This window comes from Rattus rattus, chromosome 14 (assembly GCF_011064425.1).
Source record: "Rattus rattus isolate New Zealand chromosome 14, Rrattus_CSIRO_v1, whole genome shotgun sequence".
NCBI classification, from domain to species: domain Eukaryota; kingdom Metazoa; phylum Chordata; class Mammalia; order Rodentia; family Muridae; genus Rattus; species Rattus rattus.
In genome coordinates this window covers 17524011-17536717 of record NC_046167.1, presented here as the reverse complement: position 1 = coordinate 17536717, position 12707 = coordinate 17524011, and the positions used below count along the sequence as shown (strand labels likewise).

The window sequence follows — 12707 nt, the reverse complement described above, 5'->3', positions numbered from 1 at the left end:
TGTCCCTTGATACGTTGGAGCTCATAGTCCAGTAACGGAGGCGGGAATGGGCTCTACTTTTTATTACTACTTGAAGGGTCTGTGGAATCCCCTCTTTCCCTTTCTGCTGCACCTCATTCATTCACTCATTTATTTATATATTCATTTATTTATTGCCCTCTTGGAGCACCTAGCACTGTGAGGGGTTGCAACGTTGCCCAAGCGTGATTCCAGGGGATTCAAGAAAAATATGTGCCTGTGCCCGGAGATGGCAGTGCCAGCAGGGGACAGACATAGTTGGAGATAATGCACCGGCATCACCAGGAAGCTGCTCTGACCAGGGTCTTGGCCTGTGCCAGCCCCCAAATCATGTAACTCTGGTGCACGGTGCCGGGGGCCCCACTGCTTGAAGAACTGAATCGGGAAGATGCTTTTGCATAGCACCGGCTGTGTGTGAGTGTGTGTGAAGGGGTGGCGGACCACATTGTGTCAACGGACCACATGGGACACTTATCAGATCGCTGCTCCCTCCCAAGCACCAATGTGAAAAGTGGCTGGAATTATTGGGGAACTCCGTGCCTTGCTGGCGCCAGTAGGGACCAGGCGTAGGTAGGGAAGGAAAAGGAGGATGAGAGAGCCTGGCTGAGACGCAGGAGTAGAGCGCGCTGCCCTCATCTACCCGCAGGGGGCGGCAGCAGGCTGTCTCTCGGCCTTGCCCACCCTTCTCTCCACGTGAAAGGGGGCTGGGACGCAAAGAATGCGGCCCGCCCCGAGGCTGACGCGCCGCGCTACCGGTCAGATCTTAAAAGGCCGGGCAGTGCGTGTGGCATCCCGACAGAACAGGAGAGGAGCAAGTGGCAGCGCCGGGTGTTGGGAGCGTGGCTGTCACTGCGCTGGAGCATCCCTGAGCTTCTGAACAGAGCCGGGTAGTCAGCAGTGCAGCAGCCGCAAGTCCACGCCGAGCCGAGCTCAATCTGTCTCGTGTCTCCGCTCCGGCGATCCTCCGAGACTCCGCACAAAGCACATTTTCCAAAGCAGCGCAAGGGAGCGCCCAGCCGCGTGCAGGCGGACGCACCCTTCCTGTCCTTTGTTCCGGGGGGATCTGCAGCTGCTCTTCTCCCCCAACTCGGAGTCTTCCCTCCAGGGGTGGCAGGGGTCGCCGAATACAGCAACGAAGATGCCTTTGGAACTGACCCAGAGCCGGGTGCAGAAGATCTGGGTGCCTGTCGATCACCGACCCTCGTTGCCCAGATGTGAGTGCAAGTAGCTCCATGGGGGGCCTGGGTTGTAGACCGCGCCGCGTGCCGAGCCCGGCCATTGTGTGTGCAGCGGCTTTGTGCCGGTTCCCCTTTGCGGGAAGAGCACTCGTGCCGGTCGGCCGGGCGAGGCGGGGGTGGCGGCGGGCTTGTGTCTCCCAGGCTGGGCTGAAGGGGCGCTGTGGCTCCGGAAACCTCCTGTGTGCCCGGCCGGCCTGAGCTCGCGGGGCCAGCGCCTCCCAGAGGCTGGAGAGACCTGGCTGCTCCGGAGTCATCCCCGGCCGACTGCAGCAGGGGCGCGGCCGCCAACACCAACGCCCCTTTTTTTCCTTTGGGTCTCCTCAGGTTCACGGTCTCTTCTCTCTCTCCCTCGGATCTCTCTGCACCTCTGTATATTTTCATCTTTGCCCTCCCTCCGGTGACTGCAGGTTCTTGGTTGCAGGGATGGTTTATGGGTTGGTGACTGCACACTTGGTGTTGTTTCAGAGACGCACTCGTTTGCCCGGAGCACCGAATTTACTGGCAGTTTCTCTTAGTGCCCCACCTGTTGCTGTCTGTGAATGATTTGGGAAGGTTTCATTCACTTCCATCCCTAGCTAGGAAGAGGTGCCACTGGGAAGAGCGGATGGAATTGCTCTAAGGCAACGCTTCCCTTCCAGGCAGCACGCCCAGGACCCGTGGAGGCAGACAGGCGTGAGCTGCCCAGTGGACACGTCGCTCACACCACGTTTGTAGCTTGAGAATCCACTGGCAAAACTGGGAGGTGGTTTCCTATCACCCTGGGAAACTGGAGCACCAGGCTGCAGGGTAGGCTTCTCCGCTGTCGTGTTCCTCAGGATGGCCATCAAAGGACATGACAACTCTTTTGGAGCTTTGTGGGTCTGAGTCACTGGTTTCCCTGCCAACCTGACCCCAGCCTCCCTGTATAGTGCAATCTGAGAGACCTCTAGCCGGTCTTTGCTTTGGTGGAACTCGTCCCCAAGACGTCTCCTTTTTTAAAATTAAGAATTTTTTTTTTCTTTGCCCAAGTAAGTCAGGGGCAAGGCTTCTTCCCCAAGCCCTGTCAGACACATTTACACACTGGGGCCATCTTTATGAAAATGTCCCAGGGAAAAAAACCAAGCCTGTGGCACATCTATAATCTCACTACACATTAGCTGGGACACTGAGGTAAAAGAATCATGAACCTTAAAAAAAAAAAAATCATGAACCTGGACTACACAATGAGACCCTGTCCAAAATAAGTAAGAAAATAAATAATAATTAGTAAACAAACCAGGGAAAGTTGGTCATGGCCAAATTTAGACAGCCTGCCACTTCTGGACTTTTTAATCAGGCAGATTATAGCATTTTCTAATTTTTAAAGTGAAATTGTAAGGGCTGTTTTTTTTTCTATGTATGTGTAAAGCCGGGTGGTTGGGAGTATACATTCTTCCCTTGTTCAGGTCTGGCAGCCTTTGCCAGAACCCAAAATACTAAAGGGCACCACAGTGTAGCCGGTCCTCCTGCAGGCCTCAGAGCCCGGTCATTAGATCCCATGAGCTTGCACGTCTGTCACGGAGTTGAGATTTGCAAAGATTGCTGCCGGAACCATTTAGTTTGAAGCCTACGTACCTAAAGGTGACAGATTAAGGTGACCAACTCACTCACTCCTGGAATTCTTGTGTGTGGTACTGATGTATAGCCTCCGACATTCCTTAACATACAGATATCTGCAGCCAGGGTTTCAAAAGCATATCCGTATTTTAAACGGTATTTTCCCTAATTAAATTGTTTCTTACTGCAACAGAGAAAATAGGTTACTCCTTTTCTAATGACACTGGGAATCTTGTGGATGGACTGACTTTCTTTCTTTCTTTCTTTCTCTCTTTCTTTCTTTCTTTCTCTCTTTCTTTCTCTCTTTCTCTCTCTCTCTCTTTCTTTCTTTCTCTCTTTCTCTTTCTCTTTCTCTCTTTCTCTCTCTCTCTTTCTTTCTTTCTTTCTTTCTTTCTTTGTTCCCTTCTTCCTTTCTTTCTTCCTTTCTTTCTGAGACATGGTCTCCTGTGGCCCTGACTGGCCTGGGCTCAACTCAGATGGGATTAAAGAAAGGTGTATGCTCCCACACACACCCATTTTGGAGATTTTCATTCACTTAAATCTTTTAACTGTTTTTCCAGAGCTGATTTGACGTGAACTCACTATGATGTGTAGATGACAGTGAACTTCTGGTCCTCCTGCCGTCTCTCCCCAAACGCTGGAATTATAAGCGTGCATCCACATGCCTGGATTACTTGGTGATGGGCATTGAACCCAGAACTTTGTGAATGCTGGCCAAGAATGCTCCCAGCTGCAGCGGTTCCAGCCCCATTACCGTTTTACATATGGTCTCCCACGTCAGAGGCTGACAGCCAGCTCCTGTGGCTTGTTACTAGAGGGCGTAGGTAGAGAAGATTGTCCAGATAAAGCTAAAAAAATAATCATAACAACAAACAAATCCCAAAGGCCAGGCATAGTGGTGCACACTTTAACCCTAGCACTCAAGAGCGAGGGGTGGGCAGGTAGATCGGAGTTCAAGGCTAGCCTGGTCTCCATAGCCTGTCTTGAAATAATAGTAATAATAATAGTAGTAGTAGTAATAATAATGATAATGATGATGATAATAATGACTGTGCTAGATGATATGTTTGTCTGGAGAGCATACAAATTGAGTGTCCAGTTTCTTTAGCAACATTGTGATAAATGTGTCTTGCAAAACTGGGAAGTTTAAGCCACAATTTAGAGAGATGCTACTGTATTTGCAAATGAGCTTCACAGAACTGGCTCTCCTGTTGCCTGCGTTGAAAATCTATAGCCTGCTTCTTAGTTGGGTGTTGTTACCAGTTTCCTCAGAGTTCCAGGTGGATTATGTTTTTGTATATTTAATATATCTGAGCTGTGAGCCATCCCAGCCCTGGCCAGTGTGATGGGTGGCTTGGGGTACAGTAGACTGTAGGTCCAAAGGTCCTATCCTTTACAGAGCAAGGGGGATATTCAAACTGCCTGGTGCGGAGTTGCCTTAAAGAGCAGCTACGAAAAGAAAATCATCTTAAAAAGTATTTACTTGTTATTAGGGGTAGGGGAGGGTGGCGCACACCATGGAGTATCTGTGGAGGTTAGAGGACAGCTCTGTGGGGATGGCTCTATATTATCCTTTAAGTGGGCTCTAGCGTTTGAACTTAAATCCTCTGGCTTGTGAGGCAAGCACTGTTACCCACAAAGCCATCTTACCAGCTTTTGCCTTTTTCCTATTTCCTCGGTAACATGGGAACGAGATGCAAATCTGTGATTAGGACTGAGCAATAGAATGTACGTGAAGGTGGGCATGGTATCCTTGTCTAACTTGTCCAATACCCAGCCAGGCATATCTAGAGCAGTCATCCATGAGAGCCCTGGGGCGGTTCATTGTCAACCGTCAGTGTCTTAAACACAGGAAAAGGAGAGGAAGACAGGAAGAGATGAAGGTGTCCCAGATCCAAGGGGGTGGTGAGGCCTGGCTTTGAACTTTGTCTTAGGCTCTTGGCCTTGTGTGCTGAGCACCTCCGTTACCTCCCACAGTTGTCATGGAGTCAATAAGATACCCCGTCACAGTGTGCGGCAGGGATAAGGGGTCATGAAGGTCAGGGCCATTCATTGGGCATCAGATTCGTCAGGTATTAGGAGACAAAAAGTTCATGTGTATGTACACTAACCACGAAGGAGAGGGCCTTTAAAAGATGGATCTGTTAGCTGTCTTCTTCCTGCCCCACACATCCCAAGCCCACCCTACCGAGGCAAGCATCATCCTTAGAGGGAACCGCAGGCGGACCTAATGATGCTTTCATCGAGCGAACAACCACGTGGCGTGCGTTGCCTTCTGTTGCTGGCTGGTATTTATTGTGTTCCGAGGGCCAGGTTCCTGAGGAAAGGCCCAATCTCAGTTCTCAGCAGGGATGACGGACCTCCTTCAGGGTCCACAGCTGTCTGACGTAAACGTGTTCCTCCATGTTTCTTCCTTGAACTTGTAGCTTAGCTGAAGTGTAACCCATATGCTTGCACAAAAGGATGAAGATGACTTAGCACCCTTTTCTAATGTTGACGTTTTGCAAAGCATGCAAAGAACCAAGCATGGGTGAGGTGTGGGGATCTTCCACAGCAGAGCACATTTTCAAGAAAAGAAGCTGCGGGCATCAGGTGGTGGGATGATTGGAGTCAGCGGTCTCCATGCCTCCACTTGGCCACATGTCGTTGATCATTTAATCTAGGAAGAAGGGTTGAAGTTAGAACCCAGGTGTGTGTCTGCCTCGTAGATTAGCTTCAGTAGACAAGCACTGTTGAAGTTGGGGGTTTAACCGTAATTCTTCTTCACTCCTCAGCCATGCTCTCCTAGCTCACCAGCTGGTCTGGTGTCCTTTGTGTATGTTTGCCTGAGGGTGCTGGCACGGGCAGCAAGACTGCATTAAGAACTAAGACTGCGGGGTTGGGGATTTAGCTCAGTGGTAGAGCGCTTGCCTAGCAAGTGCAAGGCCCTGGGTTCGGGCCCCAGCTCCAAAAAAAAAAAAAAGAACTAAGACTGCGGGGTTGGGGATTTAGCTCAGTGGTAGAGCGCTTGCCTAGGAAGCGCAAGGCCCTGGGTTTGGCTAAGACGGCAGGACCAGTCTGTGGGCAAGCAGGTCTGAGTTCAGTGGTTCAATAACGCTGACCTCAAGTTTGTCCAAGTCTTTCCCGTCTCACCAGTGTGTGATCAGATAAGCCTAGTGACATGTAGGGTGCTGCTGGCTCAGCTCTTGGGACCTGGTGGCCTTCTGTAACTCTTAAGGAACCAAGCTATGGAAACAGTACTTTCAGCTTGAATCTCCCAAGGGCCTGGCGGTCTTTAGACAATGGCTTCTTCCCCCACATATTGGCTGTTTTTCTCAATATGTGATAAAACCTACTTCTGGGAGGAGGTGTTTATTTTCACTAGTTTGAGGGTCTAGCCTGGTGTGGCAGAAACGTTGGGCTGCTGATGTTTGCATCTGCAGTTGGGAAGGAAGCAGAGACACTTGAAGGTTGGTGCTCAACTCCCTTGCTTTTTATCCGGCTTCCCACACGTGTGGAGTGGAGCCACCCACAGTGTGGGTCTTCCCACTCCAGCTAACGCCATGTGGAAACATTCTCGTAGATACCCCCCACCCTCAGTGATTCTAAGTTGACAAGTGGAGCTTAATAGTCCTTACACACATCACGGCAACATCCAGTGTGTTCCTTATGTTAATTTAAGTTGATACCTAAATGTTGCTGCTAAAAAAAGAAAGAAAGAAAGAAAGAAAATACCTGGTTAAAAAAACAAACAAACAAGGGGTTGGGTATTTAGCTCAGTGGTAGAGCACTTGCCTAGCAAGCACAAGGCCCTGGGTTCGGTCCCCAGCTCCGGGGGGGGGGGGGACGGACGACCAAATATTTATGTAAAAGGGAAAGAGGGGTTATGTTTGTCTCTGAAAATTCTGTGTTGTTTGAACTCAGTATACTGAGTTGGTTGGGGGAAAGTTGGAATTCCTAGGAAGGTTAGGGATGGGATCCAGGGAGAGGTCGGAGGTGAGGGTGAGGGGTCATGGTTGGTGTCCCTTTGTCAGTGGTAAAAAAATGTCTATGAAGATAAGAACCTGAGGGCAGGTGGCAGCAGGTTGTGAGCTCAGGGAGACCCCTTGAGCAAGGTCGTGAGTTTTAAAAGGGTCTGTGATAGGGATGCTAGGTTATCTGCAAGGGTTTGCTCATCTTACCGTGCTGGGATGTCTGGGTGAGGGGAAGCTCCACTTGGCTTGGCCACTGCTCTGAGCTCCTCGGCTTTGAGCACAGGGGGAGAATGAATGGCTTCTGCTTTGTCAACTAAGGGAGTGATCCAGGTTTATTGGCGCCTGAAATCCAGCAGAACTCTGCTGAGTCTACGGTATTGTCCCCCCCCCCTTCCAAAGTGTCTACCACCAGGGGGATTATCCCTATGACTACTAGATAGACATAATCCCCGATCTGTTGGTCGACTTCTGCCTCTGCATCCCTGACACAATTCCAACAGAAACAGTCCATGCACACAAGCATAATATGGGTGCCTGTCTGGGGGCTTCCAGTAGAAATGGCTCAGTGTGGTTGTTAGGGAGGAAGAAGGGACCATTGGCTAGAGGGGCAGGAGCTCTAGGAACCTGTCCTTTCTAGGGCCTCTAGAATGCATCCGTGGGCAATGTCCCGAAGGGCTGGTTTGTCATCTGCATTCTCTTGTCTAGAAAGCCTCGCACTCCTCCCACCCAGGTCCCCATTATCAGAGAGAACACATACATACCTCTGCTTATCAGACATGCTTCTACTCAGATCCTAGGCTGCAGATCTAAAGCAAAGGATCCGTGTTGGGTACCCCCCCTTCGGACCAGGCTTCCCGTGAACCTCTATCTAAATCTGATATCTGTACGGCTGGTACGACTGACTCTCGTCTCTTTCCCTGCAGGCTGTGAAGCCTGTCTGAGACAAGGGAAGGCCAGCTGGGCTCGAGTTGGCAGGCGGCCTCTTTGGCCTGTGAGCTCCCTTGTCACCAGGATGCAGGAGTCGCCTGAGAGTCTCGGGGGCAAAGAGACGGCCAAGGGAATGTTGGAATGCTGGTTTGTCTAGCGGGGTTCCTCTGGCTGCTCTCTAAAAACCTACGTCCCTGGTGTTTTGTCTCATTGTGATTCTAAGGCTATATGGGGCACTCATTCATCACAGGCAACAGCATCTCTGGGAGCCTGCCTGGGACTTAGTGACCAGCTTACTTAGGACCCTCTGACTGGCTATTACCTTGGCAGACTCATGTGTCCCTCTGAACTTGGCATCCATCAAATCCTGGCAGCAGAATAGAGGGGTGGTGGGCAGGAAGGTCGTGAGAGGCAGAGGCATGGTGCCCAGCCAGGGGGCCCAGCATTCGGGTCCATGACCTACTTTTACTCGATAAGCCCTATTTAATTTTTTTTTTTTTTTAAAGAAAGTCTCAGCGTAGCTTAGAAAATGTCTTCCCTCTTGGTTTTCTGGGTCTCACTCATATCTGTTTCCTACCTGTTTGGGAAACCATCTCTCCTCCATGCTGATTTATCCTTCCTGGCATTAGGGTCCCATCTTTGTACCCCCATGAGTTGCTCTTCCACCATTTTGCTAGCGATTGGAATCCCTGTCTGGAGCTCAGCCCCTCCCTATCTGATTTCACCTTTGCCTTCGGAACTACCGTTAACCTGTTGCCAATATTGCCTGAAAAGTGAGACTGAAATACGAGGCCAAGGGTCGTTAGGTGAGGATGGGGTGAGGTAGTCTCGTTGGGTCATCAGATAGCAGGGGCTTTGGGATGTGCAATGACGTCATAACTTTAGAGCGATTCTTTTGTGCTGCTTTGAGATGGTTGTCCATTGCTGCCCAGGCTGGCCTGGACCTAACTCTGTGTAGCCCAAGCTGGTTTGGAACTCAACTAAGTAGCAGAGGATTGCCTCGAACACTGAGTGATCCTCCCGTGTCTGTCTCCTAAGGACCGGGATTACCGACATGTGCCACCATACCCAATTTTGGTCCTATACTTCAAAATAATGCCTTTGGGCATAGGACTCACGCCATCAGTTTTGCTGTTTGATTGATGGATGGCCCCTTTCTTAATTTTTTCCAGCCTGTGGGCCGAAGCTGACCAACTCCCCAACGGTGATTGTGATGGTGGGGCTCCCAGCCCGGGGTAAGACTTACATCTCCAAGAAGCTGACTCGCTACCTCAACTGGATAGGCGTTCCAACGAAAGGTAAGCCAGGTCTGAAGGCTAGGAGTTGGTACCCTGAGGCAGGGCCACTCCCAGCAATTGTCCTGGGTTATGGAGTCCGATCCTGCTTCCCAGTTATCTTAGTTCACCTTCCCTTTCATTAGGCTCCCTGTGGTGACCTCATTCTCCGTGGAGCTTTTTCTTTGAGAGTCCCTTGGTGTGTAACTACAGCCTTCCTTTAGTAGCTATCCTCAGTAGGAATTAGCATTGCCCGCTGTGCTGAGAAACTTTGATGTTTTTAAATACTGGTGCTGACTCCAGATCTACATATGATAAACAGTAACTATTAAATGGGGCCTTATCACCATGGTGGTACCAGCAGGAACACAGCTAATTTAGACATGGTAGGATAACTTAGAATCGCTAGATCAACAAGTAGCCAAGGCTGGCTGATCTTGTCAGTGAGACCCAGTTATGTGTGGATACCATAGGCACCAGTCATCTTTATTTATTCTATCATTTATTTCTTTTGTTTATATATGTAATATATATATATATATATATAAATATATATATAAATATATTATGTTTTCCCTGCAAATACGTACGTGTACTACACGTGTGTGTGTCATGCCCCAGATGGCCAGAAGAGGGAGTCAGATCCCTTGAAACCAGAGTTACCGATGTGCTGGGAACTAAACCCTGGTTCTGTGCAGGAGCAGCAAGTGCTCCTAACTGCTGAGCTAACTCTCCAGCCCATTTATTTATATTTATGATTTTGAGACAGTTATTTCATAGCTTGAATGAAGTATACAGCTAGCGAACTTCTGATCCCCCTGTCTACGTCTCTGTGCTGGGATTGCAGGGATGCGTTACCATGCCCGACTTTGGGTGCTGGGATCCAGCCCAGTGTTCCATTCATGCTAGACAATCACTTTTAACAACTGAGCTACATTGTAATTTATTTCGCACTATTCCTACATTGTAACGTTTTTGTTTTTTTTTTGCTAGACTGGCTGTCTTCACAGCTTGTTTCTAATTGATGACTTTGGGAGGCTTGGGCTGGTATCTGGTTCCCGAAAGACAGCTTCTGGTATAGCAAACAGGATGGGTGCTGTCCTTGGTCTTGTCCTGTTTCCCAGACAGTGACCCAGGGGTGACAAGCCTGGACTAGGGATTCCACACTGTCTCCATATGAAATTCCTTATCCAGATAGCTATTAGCTGGTTTTCTCTTGGTTGGGAAGCTTCTTGTTCCTGATGGTCCTTGTCTCTCCTGTCCAGTGTTCAATGTGGGAGAATATCGACGGGAGGCTGTGAAGCAATACAGCTCCTACAACTTCTTCCGCCCTGACAATGAGGAGGCCATGAGAGTCCGAAAGTAAGTGAGGTGCCTTGGGTGTGTGTGTGTGTATGAATCTGTACCTGAGGAGAACCTTGCATTTTCCTTTAAAAAGTTATCTTATGTGTATGGGTCTTTTGCCTCTGTGTATGTTAGTGCCTGGTGCCTGGGGTAGCCAGGTTGTGATCTAGGTGCATGCTGGGAATCAGACCAAGTCCTGGAAGAGCAATAAGTGCTCTTTTTTTTTTTTTTTTGATTTATTTACTTTATATATGAGTACACTGTTGCTATCTTTAGACCCACCAGAAGAGGGGATCAGGACCCATTAAAGATGGTTGTGAGCCACCATGTGGTTGCTAGGATTTGAACTCAGGACCTCTGGAAGAGCATTAACCACTGAGCCGTCTCTCCAGCCCAACAAGTGCTCTTAAACTGCTCAGCCATCTCTCCGGTCCTTAAAGAGGGTCTGTTGATGAATCTGGAACTAGTTTGGCTGCTCAGTGAGCCCTGGGGACCTGCCTTTCTCTAGACCCCCAGTGCCTGGCATTTAGGCGAGTGCTAGAGGTGCAAACTCATGCCCTCATGTATTTGTGGCCAGGTGCACTACGAAAACAGGACCAACTCTGAAGGCCTTTTCTTAGAGGTAGGGTCTATCACTCATCTAGAACTAAATAAGTCAGTTAAATTGGCCTGCTGCCAGTAAAGCCCAGGCTTCTGCCTGTCTGTCTCCCTGGCACTAGAATTAGAATTATATACATGCTGCTGCTGCTGCTGCTTCCTCCTCCTCCTCCTCCTCCTCCTCCTCCTCCTCCTCCTACTCTTCCTCCTCCTCTTCCCCCTCTTCTTCCTCCTCTTCCTCTTCCCCTGCTTTCTTTTCCTCTTCTTCCTCCTTTTTCCTTCTTTTCCTCTTCTGCTTTTCTTCCTCTATGTAGGTTCTGAGGATCCAACTCAGGTTGTCGTACTTGAAAGGCAAACAGTTTCACTATGGACTGAACTATCTTCCCACCCTGTGGCTTCCTTTGTTTTGAAGCTGGGTCTGTCACTCATCTAGAACTAGGGATTCTCTTTGTAAAAGAAGAGAAGGCCAGCCTGTATGCTGGTGGCCATCAGACCGAGCTAGTTTTAGGACAAGTCTCTTGGCCTCTCTGCGACTGGCTGCTTTGATCTCCCAGAAGTACAAACCGAGACACCCTGAGATACTTCAGCAGCTGATACAGGCCAGGAGTGAACAAAGTCCTTTTCATTGGAAGTCATCAGTTTGCATTTGCAAAAGAGTTCCTAAACTGCAGGTGACAGGGCAGGGCGTGCTCCCCAGCTCTGCGTGGGAAGAGGTCCTGATGCCAGGCACAGCCCCAGCCCAGTCCAATGTGACTCTCTGGGTCTGCTTTGGCATTTATTTTTATTTTATTTTACCAGCACTACTATTAGTTTGGTTTAGTTTTAAGTGCTATTTATTGAATAACCTCCCTGGCTGACAGACGCTACCATACATAGCAAGATTGGCCTCATCCTCAGATCTACCTGCCTTAGCCTCCTATATGGTGTTTGCCATCCTGCTGCCTAGTCCCAGGTCGTGTAGCTGAGGCCGGCCTTGAGCTTTCTGTGTAGCTGAGGTAGAACCTCTGATCCTCTGTCTCTCCCCACAACCCACAGCCCGGGACCCCAGTACGATAATGATATATGGTACCACAAAGCTTAAGTTTTGTACAGTGCTGAGGACTGAGCCTGTGGCTTTATGCATACTGGGCAAGCAGTCAGTCAAGTGAGCTGTATCCCTTCCCTCGGTTGGTACCAGTTCTTAAAAAAAGCTCCGGGGGTTGGGGATTTAGCTCAGTGGTAGAGCGCTTGCCTAGCAAGCGCAAGGCCCTGGGTTCGGTCCCCAGCTCCGAAAAAAAGAAAAAATAAATAAACTCCCTGGTTTAACTTTTGAGCCAAGCACGGTGCACAGTTTCTATAATCCAAGAATTCTGAAGGCGAAGGCAGGAAGGCTGCAAGTTCTAGACCAACCTCAGCCTCAGAGTCGGTTCAAGGCCAGCCTGGATGACTTATACTCAAACTAAAATGGGAAAGGGGGGGCTGCTGTTTAGCGGTAGAGCACTCACTCGATCAGCGTGTTCGAGGCCTTGGTTTTAATTCTCAATACCACAAAGGAAAGACAGAACAAAATAAATAAATATATATATATATATATATATATATATATATATATATATATTTGAAAGGGAAGGGGGAACATGGTAACTCACCCCTGCAATCTCAACCAAGGAGAGACTAAGGTGAGAGGCCTGATGGGAATTTGAGGCCAGGTCAGGCTAGAGTCCAAAGCCAATCTGGATGGCATAGCTGGATCCTGTGTGGGGGAAAAAAAAAGATTCAGAAAAGCAAATAGGAGTGTTTCT

At 49.2% G+C, this 12707-nt stretch overlaps 1 protein-coding gene across 6 annotated transcripts in view; it reads left to right on the top strand.

Moving 5' to 3' along the window:
- Positions 1–755: 755 nt before the first annotated feature.
- The window catches only part of Pfkfb3 (6-phosphofructo-2-kinase/fructose-2,6-biphosphatase 3), a 30406-nt gene continuing 18454 nt past the window's right edge, over positions 756–12707 (top strand). For all 6 annotated transcript variants that reach the window (XM_032884563.1, XM_032884564.1, XM_032884562.1 and 3 more), the window contains exons 1-3: positions 756–1232; positions 8884–9009; positions 10251–10347. In XM_032884563.1, coding sequence (XP_032740454.1) covers positions 1157–1232; positions 8884–9009; positions 10251–10347 — 299 coding nt within the window. In that variant the 5' untranslated portion in view covers positions 756–1156. The remainder of the gene's footprint in view (positions 1233–8883; positions 9010–10250; positions 10348–12707) is intronic.